Raw genomic sequence first — 21,704 nt, 5'->3', positions numbered from 1 at the left:
TTAGTAGAAATGTTCGTCGGTAAATGAGATGGATTAGATTTTTTCATCTTGGTGTTTTCCCTATCGTGTGAGCTCCACACGTTCACTCTATACAGTGTTGTTTACATTCTGTGATGCGCGAGCTGATGACGTCATGTCAAGACGAGTTAACTTTTTTCCCCCTCAACTTTGTGTGGAAAAATGCGGGGATTATGCAGCCTTTTGATAAATATGCGGCCTTTTAAAAATCTGCGTCATTTTGCTGATTATGCGGTAAATTCTGCGATCGCAGAATCCGGTTTTTCTGGAGGGTCTAAGTTGAGGTGAAAAGGGAAGTTTTACCTCTTATTCCACAGCCCCTGCTCCTGCTCTGGACTTAAGCTCCCACTTAGTCTGTGTGAGATAATGTAGCCATTAATTCCCTCGATCTACTTCCTACTTTTGAATGCTTCATATTAACAACCATCTATAGCATACTATACACAAGTGTCATTACTAATGCCCAATAATGACCCGACAGAGGACGTACTTGTGATGAGAGCTGCTGTGTCTGTGTTGTTGGTGGTGGTGGTGATGATGGTGAGGTCTGGAGTGGTGGTCTTTCTCATTCAGGGAGGAGGAGTTGGAGGAGCCGAAGCCCTTCCTCTGCTCCTTGGTCTTCTGCAGGACACGGCGGTAAGACAAGGTACAGAGCCAGCAGAGCAATTTCCCGTCCACCTGTAAGACAAGAAGGATATAGTACTCCATATTAAACTAGCTGTTACATATTCACTGTTAAGTCAAACAGAGCCTAAGGCTTTAATAAATATAAAATAAAAAACAGATTACAAGTAGTCGAAAAATAATATATATGGATACATATCAATAACAAAATAGCTTAATTCTAATCAGAAATTAAATCATTAGAGCTACAAATATGTTTCATTTAGATACAAATCGCCAATTAATAGGGATAGACAACAGGTGTGTAATGATTGCAGGCGGTCCTGCCTCCTCTGGCAAGCTGGGTGCAATCACCCTACTCACAGAGCTGCATCCTGGAGAAGGATTTAAATAGTTGCTGAGTGCAATCCTGGTAGACTGAAGCGTGTAGACGGGAGGCATTTCTACCAAGTCAGGACAGGCAGCCGGTAAGATCCGATCCATAATGTTGTGTGAGAGCTCTGCAGAGCCACTAATGTTTATGTTCTGTTAGATTGTTTGCTTGTGTCCCACGTGTCTTGTTAGAACCCTACGCAGCGTTGTTTAGATGTAGGTTTTAATGTGGTGCGCTAATTGTGCGGAACACGCTCTGTTATTTATCGTCAGAAGGATAGGTAAAATAAGCAGAATATTTATTCTTAAAAAGTATTATTTTGATTTGCTAAAAACCTTTCTAATAAGATCCTGTTAATTTATTCGACTGAAGATTCCTGCTAAAAGGGGAGAACATAATCTTTCTTGTTAAAGAATTGATTGATAGTGAAGTCTTGTTTTAATTCATTGAATACCTCTGTTAAAAGGAGGAAAGAATATTTTCTTGTTTAAAAATAATTAATTTGTTAACATTTCTAGTAAAGTCCAGTTAATTAAATCTGCTGAGATTTTGAAAGAGCTGGGGTTTAAAGAAATGTTTTTATGTTTTTAAAATGGATATTTCTGTGCTTAGTCGGCTCAATCTATGTGTAACATATTCATGATTAAGGCAGCCGTTGGCAAACAAATGTATTGTTTACATGCTTTATTTACATGTTTACATGCTTTATTTATTTTTGATAACTTACAAATTCTAAAATGCACCTTTCTTGTTTTCAAAGGTCTTTCACCTGCATAAAGTGACCCAGTCAGCAAAGACATTTAAGTTAACTGCTAAATAAAAAGTCTGAAAAGAAAAGCTGTGTCATTGGAGTGGAATCCTGTTCTCAAAGTCCAGTAGATGCCTGAAGTCCCTTTACAAGTGGGGAATCTGCACAAAACCAGAGGAAACTTGACATTCACTGTCAGATGTGGCTGCAAGTGTGTGAGGTTTGTACCTTTCTCCTGCCTTCCTCCTTACGGTCAAAAGCACATTGCTGTTTGCACTGCTCACAGGTCTGTGGAGGTCCATATTTCTTCTCTGAGTTAGTACAGCGCTGACATTTTGTCCCGATAAAAGCTGCAATGATGTTACAGTACTGGCAGGGTTTGGGCTGTAAAGAGAGACATCATCGACTGTAAACAAATGTGAGTGCCACACAATAAATACAACTGGAGTGCAAAGTGCTTCAAGAAGAAGTTGTTACTTACTGTTCCAAACTGTTTGACGTTCTGAGCACACTTCTTGCAGATTGTATTGGTTTTACTGTAAATAATAAACCGGGGTTAGAACCCAAAAAAATGCACACATCCTCTATTAATAATAGCATATATTACTGCTGAAATTCACCACAAGGAGGAAATGTCTCACCTTTCCTGTTGAAACTCAGATCTGCAGAATGTGCACTTCACTATTGGATGTGCAATGCGACATTCCTGTGGCAACAAAACAAAGAAATGTTCTCATGTGTTATTGTGCTATTAAAACGGGCACGTCAGAAAGAACAGTGCCTCGCCTCATAACAACTTGTGCCTCGCCTCATAACAACTTGTGTTTCGCAATAACACCCAACTATTTGGGTGTACTGTATACAAGAAGAGAAATACGTTTTTAATTTGACTGATTTAGGTTGGTCAACACAAGATATTATTCCAGAAGGGGTGGGCAGAGTAGGAAACATAAGCTCAATAAACTAGAGCCGATGTTGGATACATCGAAGTGGCATTATCTAATAGTGAGGTAAAACAATGATAAAACAACTGTAATGTTTTTGCAGTTTTCATTGACCTTGTGCTTTAACTATCATGTACAAAGAAAAGTTCTGACTATAGGAAATGCAGTGATAAAACTGTCCATTTAGTCTATACTACCTTCTTTTAAAAGATATGAATCAGTGCAGACTTGGATGTTTAGAAACACACTTTGGAATACAAATAATCTCTAAACAAGGCAACAAGTGGAATACGTTAGCAAGTATTTACACCCATGGCAATTCCTAAAAACTAAAATTATTTTAAACCCTTAGTAATTATTGTTCAGTGTGTAATGATTCAGTAGGACTGAGTTTTAACTCTGTAATAATCAGGATCGACGTATGACATGATCTAAACAAGATTACACTCTCTGTATTAGCGCTTCCAGGTTGGACAGATCAACGCTGTTACATAATCTGGCTTGTCGAAAGAGCATCTCACCACACGGCATCAACCCCTCACAAAACATCAACAGTTTTACGCTTGGGATTTGTTGTTGAGTATTGTTTGAAGGCATCCTCGACCCCACACACACACATCCAGTTACCTTGCACAGCTGCTGGCCCTGCGACAGCTCCTCGAAGGGGTACCGCTGGTTACACTTCGTACAGGCGTACAGAGCCGACGTTGCCATTCTCGCTGAACTGATGTCACCGAGCTAGATGAGGTTAGCTGAGTCCAGCTGCAAATTGACCGGATTACCGACGCTATTTCCTCTCTAGCCCTTTCGCTAATTCAGGACTGAGAACACTCAAAAAGCGCTGGCATCCACTGTTAGCTAACGTTAGCTAGCTCGGCTAAGTAGCGCTGGGCAACACAGAAATAGCTTAGCTGGAGGGAGCAGCCGAAGAACAATAAACTCAAAATATTTGTTATCTTTATCACGTTATCCAGCCCGACCAACTTCCGACGAGTCGTTCCTAATGCCGCGGAATAAGCAACCCGTTAACATATATCTGTCTATTTGTATTAAGTTTCCACTGTTCTCGCCAAGAAAGGTATTTTCCTGTTTTCCTTCTCTCTTTTTGTATCAACGCCGTCGTCGTCATGTAACAGGAAGTGAGCTCCACAAGAAGAAAGGAAACCTATCGCGACACAACATCCGTCCGCGGGATTTACTGTTTGAAATGCGCAGAGCCAATCACAAGCGTGGATACTTTATATTTATTTACCATAATTTATCTATTTTGTATTTAATTTATAATACAATCTTATTTCATCTATTTTATTTGTTTTATTTATGTATGCATACTATTATATTTAATTATTATATTGGCCACTATCCATGATCAGGTATAATTATGTAAGTAACTTGAACAATTGATTTAATTACTAAAGTCACGACTTTTTTTTATTTATTTTTTATTCCATCCAGTTTGCCTGTGAAGAATTTTGTGTGTGTAATCATTGAGTCCTAAATGATAGGTGCATCGTTTTAAATGGAAACAATCATTATTAGGAATTCTGCTAATTCTCCATCCATCCATCTTCTCCCGCTTATCTGTGGTCGGGTCGCGGAGGTAGCAGTTCCAGCAGAGAGCCCCAAACTTTCTTTTCCCTGGCCACATCAACCAGCTCTGACTGGGGGATCCCAAGGCGCTCCCAGGCCAGCGAAGAGATATAATCCCTCCATCTGGTTCTAGGTCTACCCCTCGGTCTCTTCCCAGCTGGACGTGCCTGGAACACCTCCCTAGGGAGGCGCCCAGGTGGCATCCTAACTAGGTGCCCGAACCACCTCAACTGGCTCCTTTCGACGCGAAGGAGGAGCGGTTCAACTCCGAGTCCCTCCCGGATGACCGAACTTCTCACCTTATCCCTAAGGGAGACACCAGCCACCCTGCGGAGAAAACCCATCTCGGCCGCTTGTACCCGCGATCTCGTTCTTTCGGTCATGACCCATCCTTCATGACCATAGGTGAGGGTAGGAACGAAAATGGCGCGGTAGACAGAGAGCTTTGCCTTCTGGCTCAGCTCCCTTTTCGTCACAACGGTGCGGTAAAGAGACTGCAGTACCGCTCCCGCTGCTCCGATTCTCCGACCCATCTCACGCTCCATTGTTCCTTCACTCGAGAACAAGACCCCGAGATACTTGAACTCCTTCACTTGGGGTAAGGACTCATTCCCTACTTGGAGTGGAAAGTCCATCGGTTTCCTGCTGAGAACCATGGCCTCAGATTTGGAGGTGCTGATCCTCATCCCAGCCGCTTCACACTCGGTTGCGAACCGATCCAGTGAGTGCTGAAGGTCGCAGACCGATGAAGCCATCAGAACCACATCATCTGCAAAAAGCAGTGGTGCAATCCTTAGTCCACTGAACTGCAGACCCCCTCCCCCACGACTACGCCTCGAAATCCGATCCATGTATATTACAAACAGGATTGGTGACAAAGCGCAGCCCTGGCGGAGGCCAACCCTCACCTGAAATGGGTCCGACTTACTGCCGAGGACCCGGACACAGCTCTCGCTTTGGGAGTACAGAGATTGGATGGCCCTGAGTAGAGACCCCTCACCCCATACTCCCGCAGCACCTCCCACAGTGACTCCCTGGGAACCCGGTCATACGCCTTCTCCAAGTCTACAAACACATGTAGACTGGATAAGCGTACTCCCAGCCCCCCTCACGGATCCTTGCGAGAGTAAAAAGCTGATCCGTCGTTCCACGACCAGGACGGAATCCGCATTGTTCCTCCTCAATCTGAGGTTCGACAATCGGCCTGATCCTCCTTTCGAGTACCTTAGAGTAAACTTTCCCGGGGAGGCTGAGTAGTGTGATGCCTCTGTAATTGGCACACACCCTCTGATCCCCCTTTTTAAAAAGGGGAACCACCACCCCGGTCTGCCACTCCTTCGGTACTGTTTCCGACTTCCACGCAACGTTGATGAGACGTGTCAACCATGACAGTCCCTCAACACCCAGAGCCTTCAGCATTTCTGGGCGGATCTCATCCACCCCCGGGGCTTTGCCACTGTGAAGTTGTTTGACGACCTCAGTGACCTCCCCCTGGGAGATTGGTGTCGATCCCCCGTCATACTCCAGCTCTGCCTCTAACATAGAGGGCGGAGTTGTCGGGTTCAGGAGTTCCTCAAAGTGCTCCTTCCAACGCCCTAACACTCCATCAGTTGAGGTCAACAACGTCCCATCCTTACTGTACACAGCTTGGATGGTTCCCTGCTTCCCCCTCCTGAGGTGTCGGACAGTTTTCCAGAACAACTTTGGTGCCGCCCGAAAGTCTTTTTCCATGTCTGCTAATTCTCGATTAATCTTAATCTTACAAATGTTATTTTTTATTATTAGAAATCGATATGTTTTGTTTCAGAAAAGTTGTCATTCATAAGAGGGCCTGCAATCTTCAGTTGATGCTAAAGTGGCTGCTGTAACACAACTATGAATTCAATACATGCTGGATACCTGTACTGTTGATACTGTCTGTCATCCTTTTATTGAGGGTATTAACCAGTGATTTTGGGCCCCATGTTAAGATTGGTGACTTAAACATATTTTTTCTTAATGTTCTAAAATTGTTTGGGCCCCTGTCAGTCACGGGCCCTTCGAATCGTCCTAACTTTTCACCCCCTTATGGCGCCCCTGTTTGCAGCTCAGTGCCTCATCGAACAGATTGGATCCTAATTCTGAAATGTGTGACACGTTTCAATCAACATTAATATAACCTAATTCTGTGCAGCAGCTACATAAAGTCACATTCTGTTGATAAAAAATACTCATTTGGATGAGGCTCTTTTGAATTATAAAAAGTAATGCCAGTAATAGAAATATGACTAACTTAAGCAATTTTAGTGGCAATATCAATTAATTTGAAGTTATAGGTAAGAATGTATGAATTACAATGTAAAGTCAATGGAATGATAAGCCTGTTAATGGGTAAAGGATGCATTAAAGCTCAATTATGGCCAGTCATCTAATATTCAGGTATGAGAGACCGCTTGAATATGATCATGTAAAAATGATTCCAGAGCCACTGAGTCTAATATTACTTTATATTAGATGGAGACCATAATCACTGTTAGCGGTATCAGTATTGGGAATGCTGAGAAAAAAGAAAGTCACACTCATTAGTGTGCATACTGTTCTGGAAACGGCTTCGTTACTCCTGACTAACTAGCACCAGAGACTGTATTGCTAGCGTACAGCACCACCTAATGATAAACGGTATAACAGCATTTCAAATGTCTAAAAAGGAATTATTCAGCGAGTGTAATGAAGGTTAATGAATATGACATTTATAAATAATAAAAAATGTAAGTACGCTTTATCTTAATTATGCATAACGTGCCTCATATTTTACAGTTATTGCTCATGTCGTTGGGGTTCTGCTATCCTTTGAAACACTAAAAGATTAAAGTCAGGAAATAAGCTGTGTTCACACATCACGCTATGGAAATCCTACCGACTCCTGTGTCCTTTGTTTATTGAAAGTATTTACATACGCAGTGGAAAGGCTGACACTGTATTAACCGCTTCACCAGTATTAGTTGACATTTTAAAAACTGTGCTATCCCCCTATCTCTCAATTAGACCAAGGCACAGATATTTAAAATAAAATGTGAAATAAACACCCAAGGCAAACTATTGTTACATATTCTGCTTCCTATAAAAACACATTGGCTGCTACTAGTTTTTTTTTTTAAAGAATATTAAGAAATGGATACACACTAACTTTTAATGTTAATTATTAATTGGAGAAATTAACTGTTGCATATTCTGATCCATTCATATTGGATGGGAACATTTCTAATTCATTTGTGATATTAGACAGGCATACAAGTCTGGAAAGAAGGATAATAAATAACTAGTTAGAAAAATGAAAATTACAAAACATGAGATTAATACAAGACATAAGTCTATGTATTCATAAAAAAACTGAGATATTTGGTCACAACAATCTAAAAGCACTGACTTTGGAAGACAATCTGCCAACTTATTTTAATGCTATGTATTTTTCCTAACATTAGAAGCTAACAGCCCTTTAGCTACTTTGTTGAATCTCACAGACCACTTAGTTTAAGTACTAGAGCTCAAACCCAGTCATTTACATCTTCACAATTGCTTTTAAATCAATCTCTTAACATTTGCAGTGCAGAGGAATGAAGTGAGTGTTCCTATGAAGTGTATAAGGCATACATAATTCACCAGAGTAATATTTTAGTGTACTTCAGAAATGGTCCAACACTGATTGTAGGTGGGTCGATGAGCTATGACAGTACTCACTATTCTTATCACTAACATCTCGACTCTGGAGGCAGAGAACAATATGGCTGTGGTCAAAGCACTAAGAGACAGTCTCCGGTTGTAAGCAGACTCTATATTCCCCGTAAAATGTGCAAACACAAACAGACATTTGGTGGTAGTGTGTAACGCGGCGTTTCACCCAAAGAGCCAGTTTAGCACCCAGGTCCTTCATGGCGTGGCCTACAGATGACTACTGTCAGCTTCTCACAGGTAGTGTTTAGCTTCCGCGACCGTCATGAGGGTCACAGTTACGTCAAACAAAGGTCTGCACCGGCGTGATGGAGCGTGTGGGGGAGCCGGCACGTTCAGAGGAAGAGGCCGAGCGATTGGTCACCTCTCGCTGCAGGTCGTCCACTCTCTTCTGCAGCTCCGCACGCTTCGCCAGCAACTCCTTGTAGCGCTGATGAACAGGTTCCTAGTAACAAGAAAAGGTTGACCTGTAAATCTCAAGTTCAAACACTTCAGAGAAGCATGAAATTCTTTGAAACGCTGAAGTCCGATCTAAAGGGGGGGGACCTGGTAAATAATGTAAAGATTTAACAAATAAATTCCACTTGGAAACTTCAGCAGATTACTTACATTAAGTTATGTTTTAGGTTTATTCCATGTTTTTAGGAATAAAAACTCTAGATCAATCAGGCTATTAATGATATATGAATGAACCCCTCTGCAGTCTGTGTGTGTAAGTGCCATTAAAGTGGAGATTTCTTGAGTATTACAAAAACAAAACTTATTCGAGGCTTCAAAGATATGTATTGTAAGTGGATTATTCAATGGAAAATATGTTATGATTAATTATGCTGGTTTGGATGAATTTGGTAAATGCTACACATGCAAATAAAGAAATTGAGTGAAATAAACTGTTAAAATTTATATTTGAGGTTTTCTTTCCACTAGTCTGAAAGCAGTTAAAAAGCAGCCGAAAATCTCAAGATTGAGCAGTGCATAAAAAGAAACAATGTTTTGGCCCAATGTATCTGGCCTTAAAAAGCCTATTGCCATACCTGAGGCCTCATGCGAGGGTTCCAGCGGATGTAGTAGCCAACCCAAAGCTCCAGGTGACGTAAGCTGACTACAGGAAACAGCACGTGGTTGGTATAGTTCACATACAAGGGATTGGTGAAATCCTCCAGCTGGCTGTTGATGTAGGACCACAACGACACTGTTCTCTTGGGAATCTCCTGTAAAATAAAAAGGGGAGGTTGACATGACGTTGAACTCAGACCTCCAACAAAGCTTTGAGAAAAAAAAATGCTCTTACCTCTTTCAGCCTCTGCTGTTCACTGTTGCACAAGAATGTCCCAAACAGGCAGCTGTACAGGTGATCCAGGATGGTCACCAGGAAGTTTTCGTTGAACTCAAAGGCAGCAGGAAACTAAAATAATAACAGCTTCTTTAGTGTCATTGAAAGACCGTGTTGATCTGAAGATCAGCTCCATTTATTGCTTACCTGGCGAGTCAATTGCCAGACACAGTCGATGAACTGAATGAAAACAGGTGAGCGGTCTGCGTCGGTGTGGTTCTTATCGCCGTGACCAACACGCTAAAAGAAGAACAAAGGATAATCAGCGATGCAACTGATAAACCAACAAAGCACTTGTATTTTTACCAAACGTCAAAATAGTGTGATAAAAAGTGTTTACCAGCTGGAAGCGGTGACCGAAGCTCAGCCACTCTTTCTCCAGCAGCACCTCGAAGCCGCGGATGGTGCGGTAGTGAGCGTCCAGCATGAGCATGGCCAGGGAGGTGAGCTGGCCCGTGCGGTCCCAGCCGTCGCTGCAGTGCACCACCACTGAAGTTTTCCCAGACTCCACCTTGTCTGCAATACGCAGGGCTCCTGCTAGGATCAACTAAAAGTAAAAACACGTGCACAACAGAGTGGTTGTTATTCTCCTTAAGTTGAGAGGAGATCCGGTATATAACACCAAGTCTTTCGCTCACCTTGATGTGCTCAAGCCAATGAGTGGACTCCAGATTGGAGAGCCAATGGGAATCCTCGATGTTGGGGTAGACCACGTCCTTCAGCTTGCGTAGGGACTCTCTCATCACATGGATGTTGTGAATATCCAAGAACACCAGCTCAGCATTTTGATACGCATCTTCACTTTCATAACCACCCCCTTTCATCTGAAGAAGAACATTTTAAAACAAACAAGGGAAGACATTTAGCAAGCAGACCCTGAGTTTCTTTACATATAGAGATGCACTTATTGCAATTTTCTTGGCTGATTCCGATTTTGGCTGATTTTCAGTATTATATACCTTGTTGGCAGCAGCGTTGACACTGGGCCTGGCATCGAAGATGAACAGTTTATGGGACTGAGCATTAGCATCCATGATGGCCTGAAGGTATTTCTCATCCTCTTTGCTGCGCTTCCCGTTTACTCCCACCATGGGCTGACTGCAGCGCGTAACTGTGGCCTGGCTCTCCGGATGGATCCATGACAACACCTGCACACAGAGTATAACAGAATGTTACCAAAGACAGTCAGACAATATGATGAGGAGTGGTTCATGCTGAAGAAAGGTCACTCACAGGTATCCTTCCCTTGGCTCGGAAGGCAGCTACTCTCTTCAGCTCTTCGTCTGGTATGTTCACAGGCACCGCCAGGGTTGATGGGTAGGTGTCACAAACCTCGTAGTGGTCATTGACTTTTGTTACCCTCCAGCTTTCATTTGGTATACCCTTTAAAAACACACAAGGTACCAATTTAATAAAAACAGACAAAGAACTAATGTAATAAACCATCTGGAATTTTAGATTTTTTAAGTGGGTTTGAATGTGTTACATATTTACATTCAGTTTATTACCTACAGTAGATGTTGGACAGACCTTGCTGATATGGAACTAAAGCTGCTATTTTTGCTTACTAGGCCCTATTTTTTGTTTTGGGGTTTCCCCTTTCCTGAAGTGTGTTGTCGCGCTTCTATGGCTAGCGCTCCAACACATCTAAGCGGTTGACCGATAACAACAGAGCTGGACAGCTAACCAATCAGAGCAGACTGGGCTCTGGTTTCAGACAGAGGGGAAAAGAGGTTCAGCAGCACAGGCAGTATGAGATAAATAAACAATGGAACAATTACTTCATACCGCCCTAATTTAAACATTCCCAACAATCTAATTAAGATATGCCGGTCGAACCATGTTGTTTTTAAATACCTGTCTTTTGTATTCTGAGACAGCGTCATACACCTTCCATCCGTTTTCAGGAAACACTTGGCCATATTCACAGGCAAAGATTTGCTGTGGAGAGAGGGAGAGGTGTTCAGCCAGCAGACAGAGCTGATGAACAGTGACAGAGACACCAAGGCTTAAAAATCACTCACTAGCCCGTTGGAAACAGGAAACGCAAATTTCACCAGCACTTCGAAAATGGACTTCCTCAGTGTGTCCTCCAGTTGTTTGTGAGCAAATCGCAGATTACGCATATCCTGCAGATAGGCAGAGCAGCAGGTCATGGACATACTCAGAGGTCTATAGTTGTATACATGTAAATATGATTTCATAGCAGTAAAGCATCTTTGCTATGCTATTGTAGAAATATAGCATGTTCATAGACTGACTTATTCTTAAAAAATGTGATTTCAGATTCGTTATGCCTGTGCACTGTTCCATCTACTGAGTTGCCATATAAAGCAGGTTTAGTTTCCACATCCTACTCACCTTGCATACTAGCCCGTATGACACGTCGCCGCGACTAGAGGCACTTCCAATCTTTTCCACACGACTCACCACCCCGAGGGGCAGGTCCAACACAAATGATGGCTCCTAGAAACAAACTACACATTAATAAAAACTGTACGCTTTTGGAGCGATTTATACTGCTTTTTAAATGTTTTATTCAAGAAGCATACCCTGTCCATGCATCTGAAGAAAAGTCTGTAGTTGGTTACTGTCACCGTCCCCCTCATTGCTCCGATGAAAGGACAGAAGTAGGTGACATCTTGGGCTACACAAATAAAAAATAACAAATGATTTATAGCCAAGCACAACACATATAGGAAAAAACGAATTTGCCTTTAATGCTTGAATGCAAAGAGAGCACGTACCCATGTCATGAACAGTTTCATTTGGAAGTAACTGTGGCTCTTCTTTGTCTGAATCTCTAGGCACCTGCTTAAAAGATAAGATACATATTATACCTAAAGGAGAAGCGCTCTCTTAACCTGAACATATTAAACTAGCTACGGAATTATTATTATTCAGACTGCTTCGTCTAGTTTGTAATTCACAAGAAGGCGTACCTTGGCAGCAGTTTTTGGCTTGACCTGAAGAATGCAGAGAAGAGGAGAGTCATGCTTTGGACATTTTTATGAGTAAATAAAAAAAATCAGCATTGTGTAAGTGACATTTGTGCATGTAACTGACCCTGAGCTCTGGGGAGAGCTCTGTAGGAGTGGCCCCGGAGTCACAAGACATGGCAGAGGCTGCTTTGGCCTGGGCAGAGCGGTCAGAGCGAGAAGTGGACGTGCTGTGGAGAGATAACAGGACAAACTATAAAAAAGAAATACAACTTTTCAGAGTAAAATGTAACTACAGCCATGTTATTCTCATTGTACTTATGCTGAAAGCGTTATTTGATTAAATATTAGCCACCTAACAAAAATGATTGCCGAGTATAAGCCGAGTAGCAACTTTAGAACAGCGAGAGTGAATTTACTCAATAAGAATAATTTTAGGTACTTACTCCATTTTCTGTTACTTATACTTATACTCCAAAACACCTCGAAGGCAAATATTGTTCATTTCACTTTACTACATCTAAAGTATATACTTAAATAATATAAAATATAATTAACAAGTAAATGGTGTAATATTATTGAATAAAATAAGACATTATCAATTCAAAATGTGGGTGATGTTCACATTAATAATAATCAAATGTTCTGAATTCTGAAATGGGCCATTCTGCATAACGACAACTTTTACTTTTGGTACTTTAAGTAGCCTATGTTATAATGCTCGTACTTATGTATAATGTATGCAGGACTTTCACTTAAAACAGAGTATTGCTAGACTGTTGTTTTGCTACTTTTAATCAAGTAAAAGATCTGCATACATCCTCCACCTCTTCTTTAGGATGTGTAACTGTAAAGCATACTGAGGAAGTATGAATGAAGAACCTTGAAGGCATCATCGTGGGCTGGTTTTTCACAAGTTTTAAAGCCTAAACTATTTATTGAATATTCAAATACACAATGGGTGGCATTACTCTGGAATCTGATTTGTTTCGATTGACATTTGCTTACATTTTCCCTCCTACATTATAAAAGATTGTTGGACCTTTTCATTATAAGGGATAATGGCCGATAATGACAGGCTAGTTAAATGGTGCCCAACTGTCAACATCAGGGTTCGTTTCATGGCAGTTTGTTAATCGCACATTGCATTATTTGTGGTTTAACGGACGCTCCTGAAGTTTTAGTAAAATAACATTAGTATTAGACATGTCAAGTCCCGTTACAACACTGAAATACACAGCTGTCTTTTTGTTTTAAAAACTTTTAGCTAGCTTAAAAGCGGCGTGTTGTGGTGCGTTTAGCTACCTGGACAATGAATCAACACTTGGCTGTCGGGACGAGGAGCACTTCGAGCCCAGGCTGTCGATGCTGCCGCTCTTCTCCATGTTCTCCTGCTTCAAGCGTTAGGATATCTGGTGCTGTTGGCACCGAATAATGCTCTAAAGATCCCCGTATACACTGAAGAATGTCTTTAAATCCCCCCTCGGAGTTCAGTAAATCCCCACCAACGAAAGGAAGCTGCCATGTTTTCCCAGCAGCCTCCCAAAGCCTGTCACAATGGAGCGATTGTTGGAGCGGGCGCCCCCTGCCGGAGGGCTGCATGCGCTGTGGACCTTCTGATTTGATTCAGAAACATCTGGAACAGGCATTTGTTGGTAAATGCTTTTTAAAGAAATGTCAGGGACTTAAATGCATTCAAACCGCGGATAATATCAAATCATTATCGTTATAGTTGTATTATCCTAACTGTTTTCGAGAAACACAACACGTACACACTTATTGCGTTCCAAATTATCCATATTGCAAAGAATCATTCATTCATTTTTTGGGTTCATTGCATCTACTTGGAATAAAAAATGCAGCACTCATTTTTACTGGTGTTTATTCTGCACATGGACCTAAATATATATCTCCTTTGCAATCAAACATTGAAGCTTGAATGTGAGCATTTAAGTGTTTAAAATGTCTACCCCAACATTTTAACAATACATGATTGTATAATTAAAGTGATTTTTTTTTTTTTTTTTTTATCATATTCATGTTGGAACACAGGTTTTCATTCTACTATAGAATTAAGCGTGTGTGATTATAGGCTGCAGTGAACATAAAATATTTTTTTCACCAGCTATCTTTATGTTGAAATGCCACTAAAAACTAGATGAAACTATAACCACTTCTTTTTTTTAAAGTAAGAGATTTATAAATATCTTTCCAAAAATTATTTGTACATTTACTTCAAGTAGGGATGAAATAAACAGTGCTTTACACAACTAGCCAAATGAAAATACAATTCTATTACAAATAGGACAGAAAGCCTGAAATCAGAACTCGCACCCCAAATGAATTTCCTTTTAAATTTCAAAATAATGCGACTGTACTTTGAAGAAAACTTAGAAGAATTTGATGAACTAATTACATCATTCAAATCTTTTTGCCTATTTAATTCCTTTATCTCAAAAGGTTCATTCAATTATGATTGCATAAAACCAATTCTGTTAAAGTTTTAAGTGTGTTATCGTGCACAATAGGACATTAAAACCAAAACCCCACATTTCAGGAAAAAGGTAGAATACATATTTAAGGAACAATGCCCTTTAAAAGAGAATCCTCCAAAATGACATGGATTTCCTCAAATAAATTCCTGCAAGCCAACACAATCTTAAAGTTTATTGAAATGTTAATTTTATTTAAAAAGAAAAACCTACAGAAAGACATTTTCAACTTTTAATTTGCTTTATTCAAAGGATGTATCTTTCCCACTCATTTATATACAACATCTTACTTGTTGACTGTACAAATACTAATGCATTTGAATACAGAATGTATGTGAATGCCATTTGTCAATCTTGGGATTGAGGGAAAGGAGAGCGAAGTCTAAACAAAAGGTTAAAAAAAAACAAAAAAACATCAAGTCTTTACTTTACATATTTCTCCATAAATTTCTTGTGGAACTCAGAGCGCAGTGTGTCATTGATAAAGCGTTTCTCCTTCCTTGCTTCGTCAACTCCTTTGGCGCAGTTCTTGAACACAACGTCATCATCCCACCTAAAAAGATATTCATTTTAATTGAATTTGAGTGGATTATAAGTGGAAAGTGAAGAGAACATTTTTCTTTATACATAAAACTCATGATGTGTCTTTAAGCCATACCTTCTCTTGACTCTGAATGTAGTCTGAGTCGGGGCGACTTGCTGTTGCTGTTGCTGCAGCTGCTGCTGCCCGGCCAAATTGATCAATGGATTGCCACTCAATATATTCTCCATGCGAATTCTCTCCTCCTCTGCCTTCTGCTCCCGCTCCTAAAATGGGAAAAGAAACAACGTCACTCAATGACAGCACATTTGCCTCATCTCAAACAGAAATGGTGTCTTCACTTGTCAGCTGTGCAGTGGTTCAAACTTTACTTTGCGTTCTTGCTCTTCAGCCCGTTCCTTCTTGATCTTCTCCAGTTCTGCCAGAAGCGCTGCAGTGTCGTCGTCATCGCTGTCCTCCTCAGAGTCCTCGTCCTCGTCATCCTATAAATAACCAGGCATCAATGATGAGGGAGTTCTAATCCCCAAAAAGTGTGATTAAATATTGCAGGGCATGCTCTTACATCGGTGAGAGGGTCGTCAGCATCAAGGTTGGCTGCTGGGATCTGATCTAGTCTGGGCCTCTTTGAGGATGATGACGATGATGATGATGTGGTGTGCTCTGGAAAATTAGGGTCAATGCAGTATATCAATTATTGGTTTGATGGGTATATACGTTACATAACATGAGTAACTTGCATAGGAATAAAGAATAGAAGACATGTTAAAAAAACATTCAATCTCGGCAGAAATACCAACCTCTTGGTCCTCTCTCTCGGGTCTTCTCACGTGCAACTACACGCTCCCTTTCCTCCAGCTCCCTACGGAAGTCACGGGCACGCACCTCTTCCTGGTTATCCTGGGTAGGTTGTCTGAGAAGAAAACACATTTGTTATATTTCCAGCAAATGTCCTCCTTCAGAGTGAGCAGGTAGAAAGTGAAGTAGGAAGAGTTCAGCAACAAAAATACTGGATAACAATCAGCGGTTGACTCAGTGAAACACAGATAACAACATACAAAAATCATTCTACGCATTTTTGTAATACTGACCTGTATTTGATCTTTGTGTGACCCGGGAGATCTCGACTGGAATACTGCTTTGACAGGGCACTTAAATCCCCTCCACCTTCTCCCTTACCTCGCCCTCCTCTGGCCGGCTCAAATGTTGGTCTTGCAGCTGTAGTCATCTTTAATAGATCTGAAGAGAGGAGAACAAAGATTACATTAACATGTTTATCCAAAGCAACTTACATCATTGAGATACAAACTAGGAAGAACAGATACAAACCAAATAAAAACCAAGTGATGTTCAGAAAAGTACACACCCAAGACCCGAGCACATTTAAATAGAGAGGGGTCGCTAGAAACATGAAGCTCCTGTCATAAATATCAAGCCGACTTGTCAATAATGAGGCAGCAGTCGCCTCATTTGAATCTAACAACATATGTTACACTACCCTACGTCTAAGTCTGTTTTAACACAAAAGTGCGGAAACTACCTACAAAGTGTCTGAAGGGGAAACATTTCAGGTGATATGGTTGTGCGGTAATGTAGCTTTAGTTATTTCATCTAATTGAAGAATCACATCCAACAACAAGTTAAGCAATGTATTGTCAGTATGCGTTTTGCTCATCAGACCTTTAAATAACGTAATACTTATCTTATTGCATAAGAGACATCTGCTGTCTTTTATAAGGCAAATAAAGGTTTGCTAATTATTGCTAAAGAACAGAAGCTAGCGAGTTGTCCACTACGGCTAACAAGTTGCTAGCATGCTAACCTGGACCAACAACGATGAATAATAAGACACCAATGTTAATTTGTTTAACCTGTCTATTGTGAACATTCAAAAATGAAAAGTTTCAAAAAGTAATTTCACTAAAATTCATTTAAAGGGTAGTTTAGAAATTGATTTTAGGTAAATAATACTTACGGAGCTGCTACCGCACGAGAAAAGCCGAAACAACGCGTGTCGTCACTTCCTGTAGAAACCCGGAAAAGATGCATTCATAGGCCCTCGGAAATGTAACAACACTGAACCCATGGCGCTGTCTGAACCCTTCGTGCTAAAGGATTTTCATATATTTGAATATAGTGGTCTTGTTGATTCCCACATTTTTGTTATGATGATTAGTGAATTGAGCTCATAGTAATATACTAAATAACTATTCTACGGTATATTCAATTTGATCATCTTTAAATTTGCTTGTAAGAACAAGTAAAGTGCTTTAATTTTTCTTATTAATTATTGTGCAATGTTGTATTGGGGAAGGTAGGGGGGGAGTGTCAAATAGTAATACGGATGCTTTGAAAGTATTGGAATCTGAATTAAATGTAATCATAACACAAACTTGAAAATCTGCCAATAAGGATTAACAACGAACAAGCAAAAAATGCGGATTACGTAAAAAAAAAGGAGAAGAGTAATACAGATAAAGACAAGATAAGATTAACTTTATTGTTCCCAATTTGGAAATATTTCAGCAGCATGTAAACATTAGGGGTCGAGAGAAGCAAATGTATAATGTGTTTAATGTATAATGTGTTTACAAATTTGAACGGACACTGATTTAAATTGTTGATAAATTATTACATTTTCTGGCCAGTCGAGACGTCTAAACATCTAATATTAGATTTTTAGTGTCAATTTCCAAAAACTAACATGTAATAATGACAGAGTACACAGCCGAACCACAAAATGGCTCAAAGAAACAAGGTCATTAATCTGTCAACCTTGACTTTGCTGTCGCCAGGGGGTGATTTGTTTTGCAGATCACACACACATATTTACATGCAATACTTCAAGGAACAACTTGTGACATCCTGTGACACATTTGTATCATTCTTTCAACTCCAAAAAGGAAAGCTTGCACATTCCTCTGTGCATATTTCTGAAGAGTTACTTTTAAATGCAAACTCTTCCACTGTTGAAATTCAAATATACTGTACACATTATTTACTTACATTTTTTACTTTTTACATTTGTTATAACAGTTCTTCATTTGCTCTTATTTTACAACTCAATTCCTCCTTCAGTGTTTATGTTTGCATCATTGTACACCAAAGCTAAATCCATGTGTGTGTAAATGCAATACATAGCAATAAACCTGATTCTGGAATATAATAAGACAAACTCTAAATATTTAAATTGTAATTCTGCAGGGTACGACAGATTCAACAGTAAAATAATACTTCTTTCTCCTCTTTTCACCTTTTCATTTTGAATCTAAATTGCATGCAATTGCATAATATTATGAAAAGACAGTTTAGTTCAGAATGTACTCTTCTGTAAATCAACAACACTTTTCACTGAGCAGTACGTCAACACTATTCTCATTCAACCATGTATTTTCTATACAGTAAGGCAAGGCAAGGCAAATTTATTTATATAGCACTTTTCAACACAAGGCAGTTCAAAGTGCTTTACAAAAATGAAAGACATTAAGAAAATGGCATTTCAAATCAATCATTAAAAAGCAAAGATAATAAAATAAACATTAAAAGAAAAAACATGGATAATAGTTACAGTGCAGTTTAAGATGTGAATAGCTCAATTAAAAGCAGCGGTATTCAGCCTGGATTTAAAAGTAGTCAGAGTTGCAGCGGACTGGCAGGTTTCTGGGAGTTTGTTCCAGATATTTGGAGCATAAGAACTGAATGCTGCTTCTCCATGTTTAGTTCTGACTCTGGGGACAGACAGCTGACCAGTCCCTGAAGACCTGAGAGATCTGGATGGTTCATAATTTAGCAGTAGGTCAGAAATGTATTTTGAGCCTAAGCCATTCAAAGCTTTATAAACCAGCAGCAATATTTTGAATTCAATTCTTTGACACACAGGAAGCCAGTGTAAAGACTTCAGAACAGGAGTGATGTGATCCACTTTCTTAGTGTTAGTGAGGACTCGAGCAGCAGCGTTCTGAATTAGCTGCAGCGTTCTGCAGATTCTTTAGTGAGGCCTGTAAAGACACCATTACAGTAGTCGAGTCTACTGAAGGCAAGGCAAGGCAAGTTTATTTATATAGCACTTTTCAAAAGAAGGCAATTCAAAGTGCTTTACAAAAAATGAAAGACGTTAAGAAAATGGCATTTAAAATCAGTCCTTCAAAAGAAAAGTTAATAAAATAAACATTAAAAGAAAAAATACATGGATAAAAGTTACAGTGCCGTCTAAGATNCCGACATGACACACCCCAACCTATCGTCTCTGGCACACGTGACACGTCCCAACCTATATTCTCCGGCACACGTGACACGTCCCAACCTATCGTCTCCGGCACACGTGACACGTCCCAACCTATCGTCTCCGGCACACGTGACACGTCCCAACCTATCGTCTCCGGCACACGTGACACGTCCCAACCTATATTCTCCGGCACACGTGACACGTCCCAACCTATCGTCTCCGGCACACGTGACACGTCCCAACCTATCGTCTCCGGCACACGTGACACGTCCCAACCTATCGTCTCCGGCACACGTGACACGTCCCAACCTATATTCTCCGGCACACGTGACACGTCCCAACCTATCGTCTCCGGCACACGTGACACGTCCCAACCTATCGTCTCCGGCACACGTGACGCGTCCCAACCTATCGTCTCCGGCACACGTGACACGTCCCAACCTATCGTCTCCGGCACACGTGACGCGTCCCAACCTATATTCTCCGGCACACGTGACACGTCCCAACCTATATTCTCCGGCACACGTGACACGTCCCAACCTATCGTCTCCGGCACACACGACACGTCCCAACCTATCGTCTCCGTATACAGTCACAGCTGTGTGTCTGTGTATTCAGCAGGATGTCTGCTGGAGGCTTAGAGTAAATTTGTTATATATACAGTATATATATAATAATTATATATATATATAATACATATAATGGCACTGTTCTAGCGGCAAACACTAAAGAAAGAACATGTCAAGCTATGTGCTGTATCAGAAACAATGCGCGGCATGTTTTGGGAGTAATATGCTGTGTGTTTACATTAGCAAGCATGCTAACACTCAGAGCTAGCCATGGAGCTAACGCTGTAGGCTACTGGAGAGAATATGTGTAACGTAATGTCCTTGTGGTAAACCCTGCGAGAGAGAAAGGTTAGAGCTCCATACTGTTTCAGAAATAAAGATTGAAGTGGTTAGGAGCATAACAAATGTCATTTAATCACCGCAGCGTTTAGCAGAGCTTCTCCCGGTAGCAGGGGAAAGCTGTGTGACGCTGCAAAGGGGCGTGGCTAGCAGCAGAATCAGCCTGTTTGCAACATGGCTGCAAAAGAGGGGTATGAGCAGTGGCTACAATGGGTGATCTGTTTGGTATTTTAAGCAAACAACTTCACAGACATGTTTTGTATAGGTATGGCCCTACAATATATGTTTCCAGTATAGCATAATAGGTCCACTTTAACTCATTACACTTTTTGAATTTGCTGAGGGCCGATTCAAAATGGTCCAAGGGCCGCATTTGGCCCCCAGGCCGTAGTTTGGACACCCCTGGTTTAGAGCCATCAACTACGTTCTTTAACCCTGTGTAGGCACATGAGGGCAGTATGCATTTTATGTTTTACGCATACATTAAAGTGAATACATGCTAAACAACGTACAGGGCTGACATGCTCAACACAATCCCCCTCCTCTCTCTAATAGGCATGTTTTATGATCTGAGTGAGACCCTGTTATTAACGGCTCTCAGCACGCCACCATTGGGGGTTATTACTTTCAGGTTAGGTCGTCGTACTGAAAGGGAATGAAAGGACGATTAAATAATATGGCGCACTCTTCAAGTTCTTAAATGGTGGACATGATGTTTATAGTGCTATGAAAAACTGGATGACTTATCATGGAGCACAGTGCAAGAAAACCATGATTACATCTCAACGGTGTTCATCATCCTGAGGGCTCTCATCCTGCAATAATGATACCGTCCCATACCTCACTGATGACATAATGGCTGCCTATCATTAATCATTAAGCATGAAAGTAATATTTGTTTCCATTTGAATCAATTTCTACCATTCTGCTAGACAGACCATCTGTAGTAATGTGTGTGTGCAGGTGACACTGATAAACACTGCAGGTCTGGAGGAGCGTAATAAGTATATTCTTTACATTCATTATGTGGGATATTTCACTCATGTTTGGGGGTGGGTCTACGCTGGAGATTGAAGCGGCTTTTTTGCAATTTCCTCCCTTTTTCAATGCAGTCTCCATCGCACTGCAAAATTACTACAGATTAGATTGTATGTTTTTGCCTATTTCTACAATAAACAGTTGAATTAAATGAAGGGGTGGAGCGGATTTAATTGAGGGCGTCCAACTTTTTTTCTTTCCTGTATTCAGCCCCTCACAGCTTTTG

The 21,704-nt window shown here is 40.7% G+C and overlaps 3 protein-coding genes across 4 annotated transcripts; all 3 read right to left on the bottom strand.

Annotated features, from left to right (window-relative positions):
* Window positions 1–263: 263 nt before the first annotated feature.
* On the bottom strand, window positions 264–3,851 carry fam76b (family with sequence similarity 76 member B). The gene is made up of 6 exons (XM_010781813.1): window positions 3,335–3,851; window positions 2,405–2,469; window positions 2,245–2,299; window positions 1,992–2,147; window positions 509–696; window positions 264–372 (listed from the first exon to the last, which is right to left on the bottom strand). Exons 1-6 carry the CDS (start codon window positions 3,419–3,421, stop codon window positions 318–320), a joined length of 606 nt encoding a protein of 201 aa, XP_010780115.1. The 5' UTR covers window positions 3,422–3,851; the 3' UTR covers window positions 264–317.
* A 3,863-nt stretch (window positions 3,852–7,714) lies between these two features.
* mtmr2 (myotubularin related protein 2) lies at window positions 7,715–13,820 on the bottom strand. 2 transcript variants are annotated; one of them, XM_010781793.1, is made up of 16 exons: window positions 13,583–13,820; window positions 12,405–12,507; window positions 12,281–12,304; window positions 12,086–12,152; window positions 11,891–11,985; window positions 11,700–11,804; window positions 11,363–11,467; window positions 11,196–11,279; window positions 10,572–10,721; window positions 10,298–10,486; window positions 9,977–10,162; window positions 9,679–9,885; window positions 9,486–9,578; window positions 9,297–9,410; window positions 9,040–9,216; window positions 7,715–8,450 (listed from the first exon to the last, which is right to left on the bottom strand). In XM_010781793.1, exons 1-16 carry the CDS (start codon window positions 13,660–13,662, stop codon window positions 8,289–8,291), a joined length of 1,941 nt encoding a protein of 646 aa, XP_010780095.1. In that variant the 5' UTR covers window positions 13,663–13,820; the 3' UTR covers window positions 7,715–8,288. The 2 variants fall into 2 exon arrangements, with proteins under 2 accessions (XP_010780095.1, XP_010780103.1); XM_010781801.1 differs by having other exon boundaries at window positions 12,086–12,149.
* Window positions 13,821–14,936: 1,116 nt separating this feature from the next.
* On the bottom strand, window positions 14,937–17,387 carry cwc15 (CWC15 spliceosome associated protein homolog). Its single transcript, XM_010781785.1, has 7 exons — window positions 17,283–17,387; window positions 16,399–16,546; window positions 16,108–16,220; window positions 15,873–15,970; window positions 15,682–15,792; window positions 15,428–15,576; window positions 14,937–15,322 (listed from the first exon to the last, which is right to left on the bottom strand). Exons 2-7 carry the CDS (start codon window positions 16,533–16,535, stop codon window positions 15,193–15,195), a joined length of 738 nt encoding a protein of 245 aa, XP_010780087.1. The 5' UTR covers window positions 16,536–16,546; window positions 17,283–17,387; the 3' UTR covers window positions 14,937–15,192.
* Window positions 17,388–21,704: the final 4,317 nt, after the last annotated feature.

The sequence above is a fragment of the Notothenia coriiceps genome, unplaced genomic scaffold, assembly GCF_000735185.1.
Source record: "Notothenia coriiceps isolate Sejong01 unplaced genomic scaffold, NC01 NC01_scaffold00000493, whole genome shotgun sequence".
Classification (NCBI taxonomy): domain Eukaryota; kingdom Metazoa; phylum Chordata; class Actinopteri; order Perciformes; family Nototheniidae; genus Notothenia; species Notothenia coriiceps.
Note: the sequence above shows the minus strand (reverse complement) of the source record. Positions and strands in the feature narration are given on the sequence as shown.